Source organism: Podarcis pityusensis (assembly GCF_964106645.2).
Source record: "Podarcis pityusensis genome assembly, chromosome: 6".
Lineage (NCBI taxonomy): Eukaryota > Metazoa > Chordata > Lepidosauria > Squamata > Lacertidae > Podarcis > Podarcis pityusensis.
Window position 1 is genome coordinate 51,912,488 of NC_138030.1, and position 20,777 is coordinate 51,933,264.

Genomic DNA, 20,777 nt, shown 5'->3' on the forward strand with positions numbered 1-20,777 from the left:
AGCACCCAGATCCATTTTGTTTGTCAAATGCAGGGTGCTAAATTAGAATAATAAAAAACCTGCAGTTAATCTTTAAAATATTCCATTTGTTTATACACTGGAGATCCTTATATCCCAAGCTTTCCATTTTTACCAAAAAGCTATTTCTCTCCAAGGTAAAACTCTCAACAGAATATGAGTGCCATTTATCAAGTGTAATTCATGGCACCAAAACTGTATGGGATCAATTTAGAAATGAACCAAAGGCTAGCCTTTATTTTTGAGCCAAAGGATTTATGATGTACTCAATGTTTGGCAACTGGGCACCACACTTACCTGTAGTTTCCTTTATTAAGTACAGTGTTCTCCAGAGATCTGACATCTTTTGCTTCCCCCCCTCCACCCAAGCATGTGGCTGTGAGAACCAACTTCACATTTTTCAGGGGTCTCACCACTGTCATGAGAGCTATGAGTCAATGTCAAGCTTAAGCAAAAATGAGTCAATAGCTCCTAGGGTTTCCTATTCACTAGTGCTCACAGGAGGCTGCTCTGTAAAGGGAGGTGGAAAACATTCATGGCAGCTGCCATTTAGGTAACCATTTGTTGTTGTTTTTTAAAATATGGAATGCTTCATGAATTTGCGTGTCATTCTTGCACAGGGGCCATGCTAATCTTCTCTATCGTTACAATTTTAGCATATGTGCTGCCGGAGCAAGCACAGTAACCATTTGCTTTTATCAAAGGTTAAAACTATGCTGAAGGACTGGAAGGTCAGTGTACCAAAGACTGAGGAAAGCCCTGGGAAAATCCACAGAGGCTGCAATCCTTGGGAAAAATCTGTGAGTCCTACATAAACAAATAATAAATGCCGCCACTTAGCATTTGTGGAGTGTATGGGGTGTTAGGAGGACACACCATGCTGCTTTTGGGGTAGTTTGTCCACCTTTGGTCCCCACCCTGCACTCATCTCTCACCTGTGGCTGCTGGAAGCTGTCAGTATGTGACAGCAGTCACACCCCAGAAATGGCTTCAACTGGCCAGCTAAAGCAGGTGAGGGTAACCAATGGGTCTCAAACCCTCAGTGAGTTTGGGACTTCCCCTGCATACAAAGACAGGTTACGGTGGATTGAATGGACGAGACCAATAATGGGTCCAATGGCCAATAAGATGTTTTGTGCACATGCTGTAGATGGAAATGAGGGGAAGAGGGGGCTCATCAACCTAGAAAGGTATGGTTGCGCTAATGTAATGTTCACCGTAGTGCTACACTGAATGCAACCCCTTACCTTTGCAACTTAACATTTATTTTTCTTTCATCATTTTTCTTTTGGTCTTGGGAGATGAAAGCTTCTGTCCTGGGGCTTTCAGCCAAGATCAAGTGTGCTTGGAATACACTTACTTCAGCAGACACTGGTGAGTCAGTAACCAAAACTTAAATATGTCAAACCACAAAAAAATTAAGAAAACTACCTACCCTTCCTCAATCCTGACAGAGTTCATGATGATACAGTTAGTAATTTTAACTTTGTCTTTGATCACACATGCAGTACCAATGACAGAATGTTTAATTGCCGTTTTCTCTCCTAGTTGTGTTGATGCACCTACAATGCTGTCAGATCCAACCTTGAGAGGAGCAGAAAGAAAACATAGTTAAACTTCCTATTTACCTTTTATGGGTGCTGCTAGGTCCAATGAGCACAGAACAGATACAAAGGACTCTTGAATGAAAACCAGCAGGGAAGAACAGTCCCTTACAGCAGACTAGGAGATGGGAACCCAGACAGATATTTGATCTCTGAAAAAAGCTATGCCTTCCCCTAGTCATAAGAAGCATGTTTGTGATCCAAGAGTCTTTTCCACATAAACAAGGTCTGTTTATTTCTTTTCAGTGCTGTAGAACTAAAGAACTGGCTCCAGGATATGAGTCTTAGCACTGAAGAGGGTGGTGCAATCTTTGCTCATGTAGAACTGTGTATGTGTGCACAACAGCTAGTGGCACCGCCCACCCTGTGGAATGCCCTCCCATCAGACACCAAGAAGATGAGTGATTATATATCTTTTAGGAGACATCTGAAGGCAGTCCTGTACAGGGAAGCTTTTTAAGGTTTAATGTTTTACTATGTGTATATATGATGGAAGCCGCCCAGAGTGGCTGGCGCAACCCACTATAAATAATAATAATAATAAAAAAAAATAAATAAATCTACCACAGTAGAGCAATGGTGTCCAATGGTCAGAGTCTTTGGCTAAAATCTATGAGGAAGCAGGAAAAAGCATAATACTGCTGTTGGTTGCTGCTCTCACTTAGAGTTTAATACTTTCCAATACATCCTGCTGTAAATGGCAATTGGTTGCATTAGGTGGGGGAAGACAGCTCTATCTGACTGAATACTTACATCAAGATCTACAAATTTGACACATAACAACGATGCCTGTCTGCTGGATCAGTTTGAGAGAGGAGGTGACTTGACTTGAAGCTGGATGCATTCTGACCCAGTCTGTACAATTATATATTGGTTAAATAAGCTGAGCTATGAGTGAACCTTATGCCTGTAGGCTTGCAAGCACTTCCCTTTTCAGTGCACCTGAATGCAGTGTGGTAGTTTTCAATTAACCATAGTTTCCCATATCATCCAAACCAGGAAACTATGGTTACTAGCCTCAAAACAAACCAGCATCTTAAACCACGTTTGAGAGTTTGTTTAAGATCTTGTCTTTTTCTAAAGTTGATAACCACAGTTTCCTGGTTCAGATGAAATGGAAAAATAGGGTTAATTTGAGACTTCCATACTGCATTCAGGCACCTGGGCATAGCCACGGGGAGCAAAGGGGGCAGCTGCCCCCCAACTACCCCCCTAAATCAGGCAAAGAAATAAATATACTTAACTAACTGACCAATTGTGTCACAGATAACTCGGTTCTGCCCCCCTCCCAACATAAAGCCTCCCCGCCAAAAATAAATCCTGGCTATGCCCATGTTCAGGCATGCTGCAAAAGGGTGTGGCTGCATGCATGAACACAATTATCACTCATATGTCAGCATAGTAAGTCCAAATACAGTCTCTGAGAACTTTCATTGTATTAGGCGGACAGTTAATATGGAAGGAAATCATGTAAATTAAGGACCTTTTTTTGTCCCAGTGCCCCATATAAAGAGATGTTGCTACTCACCAGACCTCTGTCAATTACTTGTGCAGTACAGTGAACCAGAGGTTCCTCTGGGCAAAGTGAAGACAGCATTTTAGGAACCTGAAAGATGATATCCAAAATCACAAGTTACAATCCACTGCAGAACTGGGATAAAAATCTACACCCAAAGGGCTTGTTGGAACAGCACGGCCCTCAATAGGTACAAAGAGACAGCAAAAATTGGTTTTTTCTGATCTATATCAGGAGGGAGTTCCAAAGTGTAGCTGCCACCACGTTAATAATCTGATTTGTACATCATATGGAATGAATCTCCTGATGCGATAGTATCTGAAGGAGCGCTCCTGCAGACTGAAGTGATTGTCTAGCTATATATGTGGTGAGACAATCTTTTGGGTGTCTTGGGCCTTTTTTTCAGCCAGAACTCTCAGGTGGGTGCCATTGCTATTTTAAGAGAACAAGGGAGGTGTTCATGATGAGATAGAAAAATACTACTAGTTCTAGTTAATTAAAAGCAAGCAATATTATTAGAAGCAATATGCTGTGTGACTAGAGAGCTATGACCTAGAGCTAGGGATGGATGTGTTGGGGAAATATTGGGGCACTATCAATTTTGGTTCTCTCAGTTTCTCATTTTTCCAATCTGAAAGTCAGTTCTCTGCATATTTTTTGTTAATCCTCACAAAATTTCTTCAGCATTTTAGTGTGAATTTCTTCTAATAAACCCCTTTTTGTATGCAGTTTTGACCAATATACACATTTTTGCAAGCACTTTCACCTACTGTCATGCATTTTTTGTATACTATCTTCACTAATTTTGTACCCACTTTCCCATGATATATGCAAGAAGATGTAGCAAAGGACCATGCAGAGAGCAAAGGGAGAGGGGCTGCCAAACTCTTTCCCTTCCAGCCATTTCCTTGCTCAAAACTGTTCCATCACAAGCTGCTTTCCTGCCCATCTGTAGGAGAAAAGGTGCAAGAGCTTTGTGAAGGCTTAAAATGTGTACCCCAGTTAAATAATGCAAAAATTGTCAACTAAAAGGACACCATTCCTGCCTGTTGCCTGCATGAGAAAATGAAAATAACTATCTAAGAGGCAAATATCAGCTATGCACCTAAGAACTGAAACATACCAAACAACCCAGGAGAATTTTTTTCCTATGCTAGTTCTGCTACCGAGATTTACACCTCAGAAGTTGAGTAGAAAAACTCAATTGCTGCTAGATAGAAGGCAAGGACCAGGCATGAGGAAGAGACAAAGGCCCCTCCTCCCCAGTTACAATTTCAGGCTGGTTCAGGATCAGGCAGTTGTTAGATCACTTTTTGTTCCATGTTGAAGACCTGTTTTGCTTGTGTAAGGGCTAGAGACCTTGTGCATAACACTGGACATATTTAGCCACCTTGAAGACTTAAGAGATGAGGAGAGAGGAGCCGGAATATATTTATTATGTATTTATTATTTAAAGTACTTATAGGCCACCTTTCAGGGGGGAAATCTCACAAGGCAGGAAACAATGAGATGGGATACTTTAAGATACACTGGAAGACTAAAAAAATTGTAAGAATACAGCATTGTAAAAAAAGAAGTAGTAAGAATCAGTGGCAAAGACTGTTAAAGACAGGCCATCTGGAATATATGAGTTCTCAAGGTATGTTTGAAGGCTTCTGGTATAGGGGAGGTGTGTAGCAAGAATAAGATTTAAGACATAAGGGTAGATAGAAGAGCATGATCTCTACCAGGTCCAACTAATGCTGACTGTAGTAAATTCCAGGTGCTTCAGTAAATGCATGGAAGAATAGGAAAATGTTCTGTTCCACAATAGTCACGTCTTCAGAGGAGCGAGTAATATACACAGATAATGTGCATACTCAAGGCACAATCCTCAGTTAAAATCTCAGAGCCCATATTGTAGCATAAAAAGTGGCCAGAGAGAGCGGCTATACATAGAAAAAGGAGATATGAAAGACAGAGCAGTACTTGCAGGGAGTGTCAGGGTCAAGAGGAGGTTTAGCTTAGCTTTTCGTTTTTCTGAAGAAACCTACTTCCTGTTCTCGGAGCTACTCCCTCCTGCTGCCACCTGCCCACACAAAGGCAGCGGCAAACTTAAGAGGTCAACGGAAAACAAGTAAAACATTTCCTGAGTGCAAGGGCAGGGAGGTAAACTGCTGTTCTGCTTCTGCTGCTGAAGCATTAACAGCTGCTTCGCAAGTTACTGATAAAAAAGAATATACTGTGTGCACATCTGTACATGCATCTCCTTAACGGTGTGGCTTATGTATGGTGAAGCAGAAGCTAATCTTCTCTCCCCCCATGTGATGGAACAGGTATACATGTAGCCACTCCAAACCTCACTATGCAACATGCACACAAAGGGTGCAAAGAAAGCAGTAATATGCGAAGCAGGCTTAGAGAATAATGCTGCAGGTAAAGACTCTGCTTTCTGAAGAAAATGCTGACTTTGGCATAATTTTTATTGTACCAGTGGACTAAATATGTTGTTGTTGTTTAGTCGTTTAGTCATGTCTGACTCTTCGTGACCCCATGGACTAGAGCATGCCAGGCACTCCTGTCTTCCACTGCCTCCCGCAGTTTGGTCAAACTCATGCTGGTAGTTTCGAGAACACTGTCCAACCATCTCGTCCTCTGTCGTCCCCTTCTCCTTGTGCCCTCAATCTTTTCCAACATCAGGGTCTTTTCCAGGGAGTCTTCTCTTCTCATGAGGTGGCCAAAGTATTAGAGTCTCAGCTTCAGGATCTGTCCTTCCAGTGAGCACTCAGGGCTGATTTCCTTAAGAATGGATAGGTTTGATCTTCTTGCAGTCCATGGGACTCTCAAGAGCCTCCTCCAGCACCATAATTCAAAAGCATTAATTCTTTGGCGATCAGCCTTCTTTATGGTCCAGCTCTCACTTCCATACATCACTACTGGGAAAACCATAGCTTTAACTATACGGACCTTTGTTGGCAAGGTGATGTCTCTGCTTTTTAAGATGCTGTCTAGGTTTGTCATTGCTTTTCTCCCAAGAAGCAGGCGTCTTTTGATTTCGTGACTGCTGTCACCATCTGCAGTGATCATGGAGCCCAAGACAGTAAAATTTCTCACTGCCTCCATTTCTTCTAAATATGCTCACAAATATATGAGTGAATGAATTCTGAATGCAACTCCACAAATTAAAGCAGAAAAAGTAGGGCGGGATGTGTACGCAGATCAAACATATACAGATTTTTTAAAAGGAGCACCTCGAACCAAAAAAATGAAAAAACAAAAGCAGAATGTTAGAAACAACACTCCCTTTTAAGGACTCCTCATTGACTTTTGCTGTGATGTTTTCCCTCGGCATAGTTTCCTTAATAATGTTACCATCCCGGAAAGTTAAACATTCAAGGAAAATCTTCTCTGACCATCGAGACCCCTGTGAAGATTTGCACATTAGTTGGGATTACCACCCAGGTGCAAACACATTTTCAGTCCTGACCCCAAATGCTTCAACTGTTTAGATATCTTAAAGGCGGCCGAGGTGGGGGGGGGTGTGTGGGTTAGAGGCAACCCACACAGTTTCTGGATGAATTCAACTTTGTGGCTTCTTACACAGGCTGACAGCAAGTAGTGGCCCCCTTAGCCATACTGCTCAAAATTAACAATGGTAGCAGCAGTGCTCTCTCTCTCTCTCTTGCCCCTGCCATAAAATGGCTGCCATCCCGGCTATGCCACAGAACAGGTCCCATTCATCTCAAATGGCAGAACAGGTTACTGTCCAATGCCTGGGGCTCCTCCAGATGACCTGTTTATTAAGCATTTATCCTGATTTCTTTCTACAAAATTTACATAGATGTAATACTATACCTGCTCTTTATTGAGCTGATGTACAGTTTTGTTTGCAGGGATATTACATGGCAATGAGAATTCAGGGTGGTCTTCCTACCAATACATCCATATCCCACACTTTAGGATGCATTTCCCTGTCACTTTCCTAACTGCAAGAACTCTCTCTGTGTGTTGTTTTTTTAAGTGGATTTGTTGTACCAGAGCACTTTAATCTATTTTGATTGTACAAACCTAAATGCCCTCAAAATGGTGGCAATCTGGAGAACGCAATGGTATCCCTTAAAAGTGTGAGCAGTCTTTGGCCACTCAGTCTCCTTCCTCTAAGTGATGCAGCCAAGATGCAGAAACTTCCCACCTTACCCATCAACAAAATCCTGCAGCATTTTTGCCACAGCTACACACAGTATTGGAAATTTTACTCTGTATTTTGTGTTTTTTATATTGTAATATTGCAAACTATCCTGAGACCTACAGACGAAGGGTGATCTACTAAATAAATAAATGAATGAATAAATTGACCCATACAGTTTAGATTTCCAACAGATAGCACAGGGTGCCCGACAAAAGAACAAGGTAAAAAATAAATTCCCGAATTTGTGTATTTATGATCACAGGACACCAGTCTATACTGGAGTGTTGCAAACATGTACACACCTCCATCTTCCACAAGTCATGCAACATCTCAAAATTGTCCCAGTAGACAGATAAGCATGCAGATGTGGTTTGTTTTTGTTTTACCTGTCTGTTAGCTTCAATGTAAAGCCCAAGAGTGTTTACTCGGTAGCACAGCCCATCTTTCATTATGTGAACATAACAACGAACTTTCCCTTCATGGAATGCTTCCTTCATATCTCCTCTCCGATTGTTCCAACAAAGGTTGTCTGTGCCCAATTCAAACAGGCTATCCTCCTTCAAGAAGCTATAGATGTCTGTACAATATGCAAAAGCCATAAAAATGAGATTTGAGTGAACATCACATAATATTTTGAAACCATTACTTGGGAAAGCATACAGCACATCTTCACATGCATGTTTCTGTGTGCTGTACAAAATGCCATCCACGAAAGTGGATGTGGCTCTCACATGCATGCACACATGTACAGGATACTCAGCCCCCCCCATCAATTGATCTGTGCAATTCAGCTGAAGCAGGTGGGGTTGTCTATAATTAAGCAGTATATAAGCTGTCTACATACATACATACTCCTTTTTCAACTAACCTAGTGGTTTCTGGTCCTTTTTCCTTTGGTCATGCTCTTTGATGTTTTGTCCCTGTTGCAATGGTGCAGGAGATGAAAACTGCTTCCTAACCAAGTATGGAATCAGCTCACTTCGGATTGATGTAAATGACCTAGGGGAAGTCAAAACAAAACAACATAGATATTAAATCTGGAAACACTTCGAGAAAAGCAGGTTGCGTATTTATAACTGATATTCAAGTGGTTATCTTTGCATTTATGCCATTGGATTTGAAACCCGAGCAGAGCATTTGCAGAACCTTTAAACTGTGAGCAAGTAGACATGCACTTTGGTTTTGACTTCTGTACAGCACCGAGCACATATTAGATACTTTATATATAATACAGAAAGATGACACAAGCCAGTGAGCTGGTGCTCCTGTGTCCCTTCTCCTGAGTCAGAGAGAACTAGATTTGGACAAGAACACTCTAGTGCTCATTACGTTCCACACAGCCTCCTTATACCAACCAACAAAGACGACACAGCGGGAGCAGGGAAAGAGAGTGGGTTAACTGCAGTATACTTGGCCAACTATAGCTTGGACGGATGGCTTTAAAAGAGGATTAGACAAATTCACAGAGGACAAAGCTACCAATGGCCACTAGTCACAATACCTACGTTCTACCTCAGAGGCAGTAGATCTCTGAATACCAGTTGCTGCAAATGGCAGGTGGGGAGGGCACTCTTGCCCTCAGGTTCTGCTTGTGGGCTTCCCATAGGCATGAGGTTGGCCACTGTGAGAACAGAATGACAGTCCTTTGTTCTGGTCCAGCAGGGCCCCTCTTGTGTTATACTATACAGATGACCACTTGAAGAACACGGGGGCTAAGATAAGCAAGTTGCTTTTCTTTGAGGTCTCTGTGCAGCCTCACAAGTGGGCAAATGGTAAATAACTGAATCAGATCAGCAGGTCTTGGGACTGAAACCCACGTACTTACAATACCATAGCTAGAGTAGGAGGAGAAGCCAAAGCAGAGATGGGAGACTTTGCCAACGTGTTTCTGTGGCTGCTTCTGTCCATCAGAAATCTATTTATTTATTTGAACATTTTATATACTGCTTAACTACAATGATATTCTAAGCTATGCACAAGAAGCTCAATTTAATGCAAATAAAAATCAAGTACGTGGATCTGAAGGGGCAAAGAGCTTTGTCTCCTCTGAGTGCTTGGAAGTCTTCTTGGTGGCATGTTCAGTCTTAGGCAAGAGGTCTTAGTCATCAGAAGCCAATTGGACAGTGGGGTCAGAAGCAGGGTTGGAAGGTGCCAGAACAGAGACAGTTTATACTGCTTCCCTGGAAAGTCCCCCCACCAATTCAGCAGAGGAGGCCTTTACCAAAAGCATAAACTCTAAAATGATAATTTCCTTAGCAACAGTGCTCAGTCTTGTGCTCCCCAACTAGACATATCAAGCAATAACCTTGCCTGCTTCCACACATGAGGTACTTTTAAAACATTACCTACTGTGTCAGAGGGTTGGTGGTAAAATAAAATAAAATGATTTTTGCAAAATACCAATGGAGTCTAAGCCAATTAAGTGAAAATACTAAGAAAATGAAAGAAAAATGTGTAAAATCACTGAGCTCAGAGAGGACTCTCAGATAAAGTTCTCTGTTATGTTGCAATGATCAGAAAAGAACTGAGGAAGGCACCACTTTGCCCCTTGCGACAAATGCATGAAAGCCCTGGCTAAACTGTTGTTCTGTCCAGTTGTTCTTAGGCTGCAACTGTCCTCAGCCCCAGCCAGCATGACCAAAGGGTTAGGGATGATGGGAGCTGCAGTCCAGTAATATCTGGAGGACTACAGATTAGCCACTCCTGCTTTAGAAAGTTCCAGAGATGCTCTGAGAGGCACAGGCACTACAAGCCCTGTCCCACTCCACATTCACAACACAAAAGCATTAGCCATGTCAGTTAAAAAACAACAACAAAAACCTGGGTAAAATTAGAATCTAAATAGTTATGTTCTGAAAATATTGTTGGTACTAAGCAGCTTTCACTCAGCAGGTGTTCCTTTTTGTAATCTTATCATGGTTTCAGACAAACAATTTAGTGGTGAAAGGATTAAAACAATTTTAGTGGCATTATAGATTTCTCCTCTGTGTTTGTAACTAGGACACCTGGGACTGATTTGCTGTCTCCTTGTATGTTCCAGCAGTGCTGACTTATTTGCCTCACGAAATGAGGATAAGAGGCTAACTCTGCTTGTTTAAAATTGCAAGCTCTTGGACCACACATGGTTCTTTCCTTAGGGAGGAAAAAAGGCATTGCTTCTAGGTTGGCACATAGCAAAGAGATGAAGATCATAGAAATAAATCATGGAGAGTGAGTTATTTCACATGTTGAATGGATTCTTAAAAGATGCAGCATATGCACTAAGAACAATCCTGTGGTAGTTGGTCTTCTCATAGTACCATATGTATGACACTTTCTCAAACATGGAAATTGTTTGTAGTGTTGGAAAATGTGTATAGTGTAATATATGAAGTGAAATGAGAGGGATGTGAACATCTCAGGTTCATACATCAGAAAGCCATGGTGGTATCTGCTTCCTGATGTGTACAAGCCACCCATCATATATTACAGGACACACATTTTTTCCTACTCAGAGATGATGTTTGAAAAGTAATATCCAAAATGGCCTTGAGACATAGAGGAGTTGGATTAGGTTTGAAGCCAGAGTTGATTTTTTCCATCTCTGACTTCCATGGGATATTTCAGCTTTCATCCCCAGACCTACTGTAAAGATTAAACCCAGCATTTTCCTGGCATTGGTACCACTGAGGTTTTCAACCAAAGTTTCATAATTGTACCCTATAAATTTTTAGGCACTGCTTGTGGAGCAATCTGAAGTATCTAAACATAATTATATTATTTTGTCATAATTTTACCCTCCTCTGTGCATTGTATTTTGCAATCTGTCCTTAATGTCTGAAATAATCACAGAGCTTAAAGTGGCTATAATCAAGAACTAATGAATAACTCTTCATTCTTGAATCACAGCATCTCTCCCTGCTGTTTACAATCTGAGTGCACCATAGTTCCTCCCCTACTGCCTTGCCTTCTGCCATGCATGTGGGTATGCAGACGGGCAGTTTACTAGCTTAAAATGTTTACACGCAGCTGTGCCATTCAGCAAGGATTTCCTGCTTGGGTTTTATGCTGAGTCCAAAACTGACAGTCCTGTGTTTCTCTCAGGGACTGACCAGAGCATTTATGGGATCCATTACATATAAAATCGCTGCGTTTGGCAGAGGCCAACCTTGTCTGATGCAATGTTGCCCAGCAGGGCATTAAAGAGATGGAAATGGGAAGATGGCAAAGCTGTGCTTGGTTGTGATCGTTGCATTCCTGGCTTGACAAACACTTGTCTCAGGATGCTTCTACCTAGCATTATATTGCCCTTTAGAAAATAAAAATAGGGGTGTATGCAATAAACAGCATGATCTCTAGCTTGGCACTATCAACCTGCTTCCGTATTAACACACATTTTGTAGGAAAAAATAATCACATGTGAATGCTGGTCATTCGGTGCTGCTTAAGCAGGGCTTATTGTGGATTGTCCCAGGGTCTAATGCTTTTGGAAGGTATTGTTTTATTAGCAGAAAGGCAGTGAGCAATAATGCCTTTGGAATTTTCTTTAAGGCTTTTGCCAACACTAGTGATGGCGTGAGAATCTTATATGGAAGTCTGCCAGCCAATGTGGCAAATTAATATGGAGCTGGAGCAAGAAGGAAGGGAAAGGCAGGAGGATTAACACTAATAGAGGCCAATCAGAAGGAAGATGGGAAGAACCAAAGTAGCCCATCTTGATTTTTCAGGTAAGACAGAAGCAGCAGCTGCCTGCTCAGATTATAACATAGGTGCCATCTGCACTATACATTTAAAGCAGCATCATACCACTTAAAACAGTCATGGCTCCCCTTCAAGCATCTTGGGAATTGTAGTTAGTTGAAGATGCTGTGAGCTCTGATAACTGTAGCTCCTTGAAGGGAATAGCAGTCCTCTAACAATTCTCATCACTCTCTGCAGATGGGGCATAAGAAGAGGCAAACTGATAAAACCCAGATATTTTCCCTCTTATCCTGGATCCTATAGCTTCCCCAAAGGCCTCCAAGTGATTGAATTGTACTGTCTGATCCACATACAGAAAATAATTCAGCCACAAGTTGGTGAAAACTTGCAGTCATGGCAGCTGAAGCCTGCAGAACTCTGCAGGAGGAATATAGTGAAGCAGAACAGAGGCAGGCAACTTACACGCCGATGGCTGAAACAGGACTCCCCAGCAGCATAAAAATCTCATTTGAAAAATGTGGGGTTTGGCCCTATTGCCATGGACAAAGTCTCATGCAAAAGGTTAACTGAATAAGAAAAACAAACTGCATGCAAAATCTGTTGATTTCTAAGACAAATCTAAAACAATTCTGGGGTTGGCTTTTTATTTTGAGGGCTAATATTTTTAGGACAAGGGTAATGCACACATGTCCACCAAATGAACATCTACACTTCATCGCACAGGAAGCTTCATGAATGTTTTCAGGGAAGGGATGAAATTTCCATTATCCAAATAAAATATGTAAAATTAGCCATAGGCCTACAGCTTACAATATATTTATAAAAAGTCCTTCATGCAGAGCAAGATTCCCGCCTCTGAAGAACAAGATCCCAAGAACTGGCGTTTAGCAAAACACACCCTAAATCCTGAAAAATATTTGACAACGCTGTTAGTAACAAAAACTGGCCCACTGTCATGGCAAAAAGCAACAAAACCAGCTACTCCAAAATCATGTCATACAGATAATTCTTGGATGGTCTCCTCTGCCTCCTAGTCCTCAAAATGGTGCTCTTTGGCCTGACCCCCCGCAGGGATGGACACAGCCATTGCTTATACTTCCTTGTACTGTTTCTTGCTTGCTTGAGATGTTTTTACTACAAGTGTCACTCCCATTTCACTGGCTGTCATTCATTTTTATTTTCTATGTTTAAAGTTAAACACCATAAAACAGTATTAATGAGTATTAGCATTTTAATAGCGCCTCGTGTGTTTTTTAAATACTGATCTGTGATGAAGTGTGAAATCTTTTATTGTTGCCAGCCCCCACCTGTGAAATCTGCTATCCTTTCTTTAGCACTGCTTACAGGGTGGGAGTGTTGCCCTCCTCATTAAGAAGAGCAACACCATCACTTATTTTCTCAGGTATAATAGTAGTTACAGAGACCAAAGCAACAGAGCAGAATTGTTCCTTTAATTTCAGGGTCCCCCTGACTGATTGCTTCATTTGAAGGTTTGTTGAGACTGTAGGTAGGGTTTCTTAACATACTGAGGGATTAAGCCTAAACAATTATAAAGTTACTTCCCTGGAGCTTTTGAAAAGAGCTCTTTGGTTCTTGGCTCAGTTCCTCTGTTGCCTCCCTCCCACTTTTTAGTATCTTTCTACTATTAATATCTGCCACTGCTTTGCCTTCGCCTCTCAAGCCAGCTGCACCTCCTATGGGAAGTTCACCTGACACTTCTAGAGAGCTGTGACTTGATATTCCTATGGTCTGTCTTTTACACCACCATCTGGTAATATCTGGCTAGAATTTAAGCAGAGATTTGGCTAGGTTTCCTACCTCTATTATGACCAGGAAATTCATATTGATCTTAATAGGAATAGACCAGTGTTACACCTATAGCAGTATGGGTTTCTAACCGACAGATGCTTGTCAATTAAGTATTAATTCTGCCAATTCAGTCCTGATGAGTTTTGCAGATTCAAAAAAATAAGAAAGATGTAAGTGGGGGCGGAGGAAGGAAGGAAGGGAGGGAGGGACAAAAAAGTAAAGAGGATAGAAGAAAGAGAAAAGTTAATTATGAACCCTGTTGGTACATAGTTCATGGTTCTCATCGTTTTAAGGGATAAAGCCAAATAACGTTTAAAAATGCCGTGTAAACCAGGCGCACTCTTGTTGGATCTCAACATTATTTTCTCCTGATCCTTTGATGGAGATTAAAAATTTCCATGTGAATACAAATAATGAAACAACAGTTACTTGGAGGTTTCCCCCCAGCTCTCTATTTCTCCAAACTAGAGCAACCAGTCACAATTCCCCTCCCCCCCTCAATCCCCACTGCTTTAAAGAAAAAAAAAGTCAACTCACTTTGAAGAAAAAAGACAAAACAATGCCAAGAACAGGGGGATTAGGGAAATGATATTTATATCATGGACCAAATTAAAATGTCAATGCAGGAGGCGGGCAAACAGCCCCTACCATATATACACACCAAACATGTCTCTTCAAGGAAAGGGAAAAGAGATTTGAAAAGAGTTAATGCAGCCCCCAGTTAATACCACCTGCTTCAGACTCAACACTCCTTAAAAGACAGGGTTTGGGTTGATTTCCCACAATATGGCTTTAGTGAGCACAATGGAAGAAGCCATTATTAGCTTCTTCTTTTTTTAAACTTTCTTTACTGATTCCCGTCTTTAAAACTTAGGAATTTCAGAGACATGCTAAGAATGCAGTGCTAGCAGATGTGCGTTATATGCAACAGTAGGGAAAATAAACAGGCATACAATTTTTGGCCTGGACTGTGTGTACATCATTTTGCCTCATGTCTTTCCATGCTCACAGCTCCTGTTTGATCTCCTGGAAAAAAATGGCATCCACAAGTGTGGAGATTGCACTACTTTTCCATTCTACTGAAAAAAAAGTCACTCTGCAGTCTGAGAATAGATGGAAGAACCTCAAAGAAAATAGAGGATGACAATGATGGATGGTGGTGCCATGAGGGTGTTTCATAAAAACAGTGAAGAAAGCACGGCAATTCCACAGTATATGTCTACTGTAGAAGCACTGGATAAAATCTATTATTTCCCTCATGCAGTGCTTATATTCCCACTGAAAGTGTCACATGGCTGTGGTTACAAAATGATACGTTCATCTACTGTTGTGTACCTGTTATATTACTAGTGACGATAGTTTAAGTCCAAGGACACAGATCAGTTTGATGACTTCAGAGTCTCCACACAGTCTGACAGTTCTATGCCATTGAATTTTATAACACAGAACAGGTACAGACCTTAAGTGGGACTATAAAGCCATGTTCAGAGATGTACCATATCTTGGAGTTAGTTATTCCAGACTCCCGTTCCCAACTATTCATTGTTTCTGGTAACAAATTCAAAAAACAAAACAATCTCACTTAAATCAAACTAAGGTGCTTCTTAAGATACCCCAATGTATGCAAAAATGTCCAAAGGTACTCAAGAAGGTGGTATAGCCCCAGGCATAGTTGGATAAAACATTTGGCTTCAGACTTGTTTGGGGCCTGAAACTGACTCAGTTGCTCTGGTTGACCGTTGTTGGGAGAGAGACAGGGTGTGTGTTGATTCTCCTTGACCTTTCAGCAACTTTTGATACCATTGACCATGGTATCCTCCTAGACCACTTGCAAAATTTGGAAGTTGGGAGCATGGTGGTTCTGCTCTTATCTCTGAAAGCAATTCTAGAGCATAACACTGGATGACTTCTGTTTGGTTTCATGAAAGTTCTTCTGTGGTTGCCCAACAGGATTTGATCTTGTTGCCCAAGCTATTTAACACCTATATGATGGAGTCATTAGAGGATCTGGGGTGAGGTGCCATCACTATGTTGATGACATCCAGTTCTCTCTCTGTTCCATCAGTGTCAGGAGATGAAGTCCAGATATTGAATCTGTGCTTAGAGGCAGTAATAAGCAGCATGTGGACCAAAAAACTGAAGCTAAATCCAGCTAAGATGGAGGTGCTGTTTGCAGGTAGTTCCCACGTCTGGGACCAACAGCCTCTTCTGGATGGAGTTGCTCATATTTTAATATATCAAGAAATCAAAGGATTCACATACAGTTCTATGATTCAAAATACTCACATACCTACAACACTCTGAAATGACAATTACAAAGACTGTTAAAATTTGACAGTGTGCACATCTGAAAGCTAGAAATACAACTGAGACCAGCTAGGAAACATAGACACCAAAGAAATCTAAGTAGTGCTGAGCAGAGAAAAAGCTTCCTGTGGAAGAGGTGGTGACCTCAGTGCCCTCAAAGTTTCATTCCCTTTCAGGTACTCTGTCCTCCCCTACTGCAGGACCACCCCCAACTCTGTAAATCTTCAGATTTAAGAGTTATTGAGATAAAATAAATGGGACTGTTTAAAATGTAGGCAAGTGTGAAGCAGTGGTCTCCTCATAAGTAGGAAGGAAAAACAATAACCACATATCCTTAATTGCACATTTACTTAACAGACAAAACTTCATATTCCACATTATAAATAATTAGGACATACATTTTGTTTGCATTTTGATTACTAGAAATATTGCAATTTGCTCAGTTTCTTCTGAACAAATTTGTTTCTTTATGCATTTTAATCACAAGGAAAGTATTCATTATACAACCTGATTTTTACAGGGCAAAAAAATACATTCCAGCCATACGGCTGACGTGTTCTCTATTAGGTGTCCACAGAGCAAGCTCTGTTTTGCAGCCATCTTTTCGGCATGCGAGAAGAGAGAGAAAGAGAGAGAGAAAGCATGCATTAAGCCAGGAGTTTGGCTCTGCCAGACCTCCCTCACAGTCTGTAGGCCTTGCCAGGAAACACAGGTGACAGTGTGAATGATAAAAAGGCATTGAGAAGGGAAAGCAAAGCTATGGGCTGGTTTAGTCTGGGCAGCATCTTAATGTAAACCTGCAGGGGCCTCTGTGTACAACATACCACAAAGCAAATCAAGCAGAAGCGTATGGACAAAATATACCCTCATCAACTGAAGCAGAGCTTCCCACCCCCTGGTAATCTCAGTATTCTTCATAGGAGGTACAGGACACATTTCAACTTTTCCCTCGCGGGAAGAATTTCAAACTGTAGTTGAGGTTGGAGAAGCAATCTTTTCTGGAACACTTTTCCAGAGAAAGGCAGGACTGGAGGGCTGGCTGAAGGAAGAGGAAGGGGAACTACAGAGGAAGTGGTTTATCAAAATGCAGGGTTTTTCAACCATTTATAGTTGTTTTTTAAATTCCTGTTTTTCAGAAGCACTAAAGGTGACAGTTTAGCTAGTCTGAATACAAGCCAGCCAAGAGCTTCAGCTGGAATGTAACGAGCTTTTTAGCAGAGCGCAGTAACCACGTTACTCAGCGAACTGATCCACGCATAGCTGTTGAATCTCACTAAGGACAAAAAATTAAAAATTTGACAAAATAAGACAAAACTAATTCATCCGTTTTAAATTCTAGTTTGGTTTATTTAAGAATATATACAGGAAGGCAGGTTACTCAAGAGGAAGTTGTCCTCAAATCTTCCTTTTGTGATAGGTGCCTGATTCTATTTTGCTCTCCTTCTTGTTTAGTCAATGCATGCCTTTCCCCCTCAGAATCAGGCTCAAAGGTTTATTTTACTAAATAATTGCCTACCTTAGCTGTGGAGCAGATGAGTGCCAGCATGGTATAATGGGCTCGGACCTTGAGCCAGTCACTATCTATTGGTCTAGCTTACCTTACAGGGTTATTGGGATAAAATGGGGAAGAACTGTATCCAGCACTCTAAGCTCCTTGGAGGCAGGTGGTGGGAGAGGTTAACTGTAATAATGAATGAAAACCAACCAACGCAGGTTGAATCTAGATAAATGGCAACTGCTTGGTCTGGTGATATAGGAAGGTGTGGAACTTCCTGCTATAGATGATATCCAGCCCCGCTAGTCATGAGGACTACAACCAGAAATTTATTCATTTCATAATTTTCTATCTTGCCTCTTTCACCAAAGAGATTCAATGGGACTTACGAACAGTATTAAGAACAAAATTAAAATAATCCCTAAAAGTACCCCTATAAGCATTCAGATTAATACATTAAGAACAAATAAATCCCAGAAGCACAAAAGTAAGCAAAACTGACCCAGCAAAACTTAAAACATTAACCAAATGCATTTTTTAAAGCCAAGTTTTAGCTTATCGTACTAATCAATAGAGTAAGGGTTCCCAATAGATCTTGCACAGACCAAGGGACTCTATAGGGTAGGTGGCACAACAGAAAAGGCCCTACTCATAGCTAACACCAGCTTCACCTCCCAAGGTTGAGGGATCTGAATCAAAGCCCCATATGACACTCAGTATGTGCAGGGAGGAACATTTTGAATAAGACAGTTTCCAAAGCACACAGATTCCAATCTACGTTTAAGACCAGCACCTTGAATTGAGCCCAGAAAATCACATAGAACCCACATGATAAAATCAGAGTGCTGAGCTTCTGTCAGCATTCTACATGCCGTATTCTGCAAAAACTGAAGCTTCCAAATACTTCCACATAGAGCATATTACAGCAGCCTAATCTGGAGGTCACTACAGAATGCAAAGTCTGCCTTTCTCACAAATGGCTGTAGAATATTCAAAAGCACAAAGGCACAACAGAACATTCTCCTCCCCTCTCTCCACAGCCCCCACCCCCCAAACCTGTTTTAGGGGTTCTTGCAACAATTTGGAGCAGATTTGTGGAGAGTGCAGGGTATGCACAGCGGGAGGAAAAGTCCTGTTGTGCAAGAGGAAATCCTTGCACTGATGAGATGTGGGTAGTTGAATACAGTACTGCCCCTGTCCTTTTACCATTCGAGTGCATTGTACTGAAGGGAACATCCTGCATGTAGATGTATTTCTGAAGCTGACCTCTCTTCCTTGGCTGGCTTTTTCATGAACAAGTTAAGGTTTAGTAAACTATTATCTCTGCTGTATCACGTAGCAGCAATTTTTACTGATTTTCATTCTATCCCACTCACACCAGCTTTTTTAAAAGTAAAAAATAGAGTTGCCTTCCTGAAGTTTCCTAAATCCAGACATTTGGCTTCCAAGGTGATGAGAGACACTGAAGTACACAACCTATCTCATTTACGGTAGTGACTACAGCAAGTGGTAATAAAAACGGGGGTCCGTGGGCTCAACTATGGGCTGCTCCTGATTTTAAGGCAAATGCGCCGACTTTTCCCTACAAAGACTGTTCTAGCCAGGATTGCTCTCTTCCATAAATAGTTGTTTTCCTTCCTCTCAGTGGGTGGTCTCAGTTTCATAGAAGAAACACCACAAGTTAAAGAATACAGGATGTATCAAAGATGTGCAAGGTTATCCAGGATGGGGTGGGATTTGCAGATGCACAAAACAATATACACACAGAAGATACACACAAAAGGAATGGAAATACGTTAATTTTGTTAACAAGGAAGCCCCAATAGATGTGAATTAAGAGAAAGCAGGCACGTATTAGGTTTCTCTAAGAAACCAGCAAGATTATTGGTTCAGTGTGGCATATCCCATTTTCTATTGCTACTGCTTTTGGGTGGGAAGTTATCAGTCATAAAAAAACACACATTTGAGGGTTTGGATTTAATTTAAGTGTCTAAACAGCTTGCTTTGGTCTTGTCAGATACAGTTAACTGTCAAGCATTTATGCTGAACAAACTTCCCTCTCATTTGATATGTTCAGCTAGCAGAAGTCCTGTGGTAACTTCTTGGTTAAAACTAATGAGCCTTCCCACACATGGCACCAGTGGTCAACTAATTTTAGATAGACTAGGTGGCCAGTGAACCTTTTGTCAATATGATCAATGTCATTCTTGTTGTTGCTGTCATCTTTACAGTGATTCAGTACAATGCCTTGCAGCTGTGTCTGCAACTATGCAATCTGTACCAATGTTTCAGGAAAACTCAGTTAAAAAATTAGTGGTTAAAAGAACATAGCCATCACTAAGAAGCAGCTCTGACACCAGCTGTATCTCTGGAACACAGCAGAAGGTCAAGGACAAACAGAGGCACCTCTGTGGTTCTCCTGCAGTTCAGAAATGGGAAGGGGCTGTGGACTCCTGCAGGCCTTCTCTGCACCTGCCATGCAGCTGGAGTTCCATCCACCTGAGGCACAGGCACAAAAATGAGCCAATGGGGAGGGCAAAGGCTTGTTTTAGCTCTTTGCTGGCATCAAACAAGCATGAAGCTAAAGCAAATTGCAACCTTCCTCCCATCTTTGGGGCTGGAATCATCCCTCCACCTTTGTAGCTCTGTTTCTGGGAGGAAGCTTCTGGCTTCTCTCGTTCACCAGAGCCCAGCTGATTTTTCATCAGGTGAGGGCTAAAAGCAAGATTGCTGAACACAGTGTCTCACCAGAAGTGCTTTCTTTCACTAATAGTGTGCAGAGGTGATATACAGACAGGGTTGTATTCAACATATCACTAAGCAAATCATTCTCTCCCTTTCCTCCTCCAATGTGCTTCCTAAAACTGTTCTGAGCGACCCCCCTCCCCAACCCCCTCCAAAGCAGATTTGGAGATTGTGTGGCATAAAGGGGCATTTGTATCTGACATTGTCACTACAGGGTTGGCATAGGAGGTGGAAGAGATTAACCTAAGGAACAGAGGTTGGGTAGAAAATACTGCAGCTGCTAGAACGGGAAAAGTTTAAGGGTTTGTTGTGTTTTTGTTTGTTTTTTAAGAGAAGAGGAATTTAGGAAGCATTCAAACCCAATCACAGCAATTAAATGGGGTTGAGAATCATAAAAGTATCTTCTCTCTGCCCACCCACCCTCTTCCAACAGTG

The 20,777-nt window shown here is 41.5% G+C and overlaps 2 protein-coding genes across 9 annotated transcripts in view; one reads left to right on the plus strand and one right to left on the minus strand.

The window, feature by feature from the left end:
- Window positions 1–20,777, plus strand: part of LOC308479115 (uncharacterized protein) — a 90,208-nt gene that overhangs the window by 38,549 nt on the left and 30,882 nt on the right. For 3 of the 6 annotated variants that reach the window (XR_013987447.1, XR_013987450.1, XR_013987454.1), the window contains exon 4: window positions 723–1,447. The exons of 1 other annotated variant lie outside the window; for it this stretch is intronic. Coding sequence is in view for 1 of the 5 variants with exons in the window: in XM_081009596.1 (XP_080865722.1) it covers window positions 723–818; window positions 1,310–1,392; window positions 1,869–2,082 (393 nt within the window). In the remaining 4 variants the exon portion in view is untranslated. Of the gene's footprint in view, window positions 1–722; window positions 1,448–1,868; window positions 2,137–20,777 lie in introns of those variants that run through there. 2 more of the 6 variants (XM_081009596.1, XR_013987449.1) reach the window with 2 other exon arrangements.
- Window positions 1–20,777, minus strand: part of EIF2B3 (eukaryotic translation initiation factor 2B subunit gamma) — an 89,882-nt gene that overhangs the window by 24,182 nt on the left and 44,923 nt on the right. For all 3 annotated transcript variants that reach the window (XM_081009471.1, XM_081009472.1, XM_081009473.1), the window contains exons 7-10: window positions 8,175–8,305; window positions 7,693–7,883; window positions 3,151–3,228; window positions 1,454–1,602 (exon numbers count right to left, since the gene is read on the minus strand). In XM_081009471.1, the coding sequence (XP_080865597.1) occupies window positions 1,454–1,602; window positions 3,151–3,228; window positions 7,693–7,883; window positions 8,175–8,305 (549 nt within the window). The remainder of the gene's footprint in view (window positions 1–1,453; window positions 1,603–3,150; window positions 3,229–7,692; window positions 7,884–8,174; window positions 8,306–20,777) is intronic.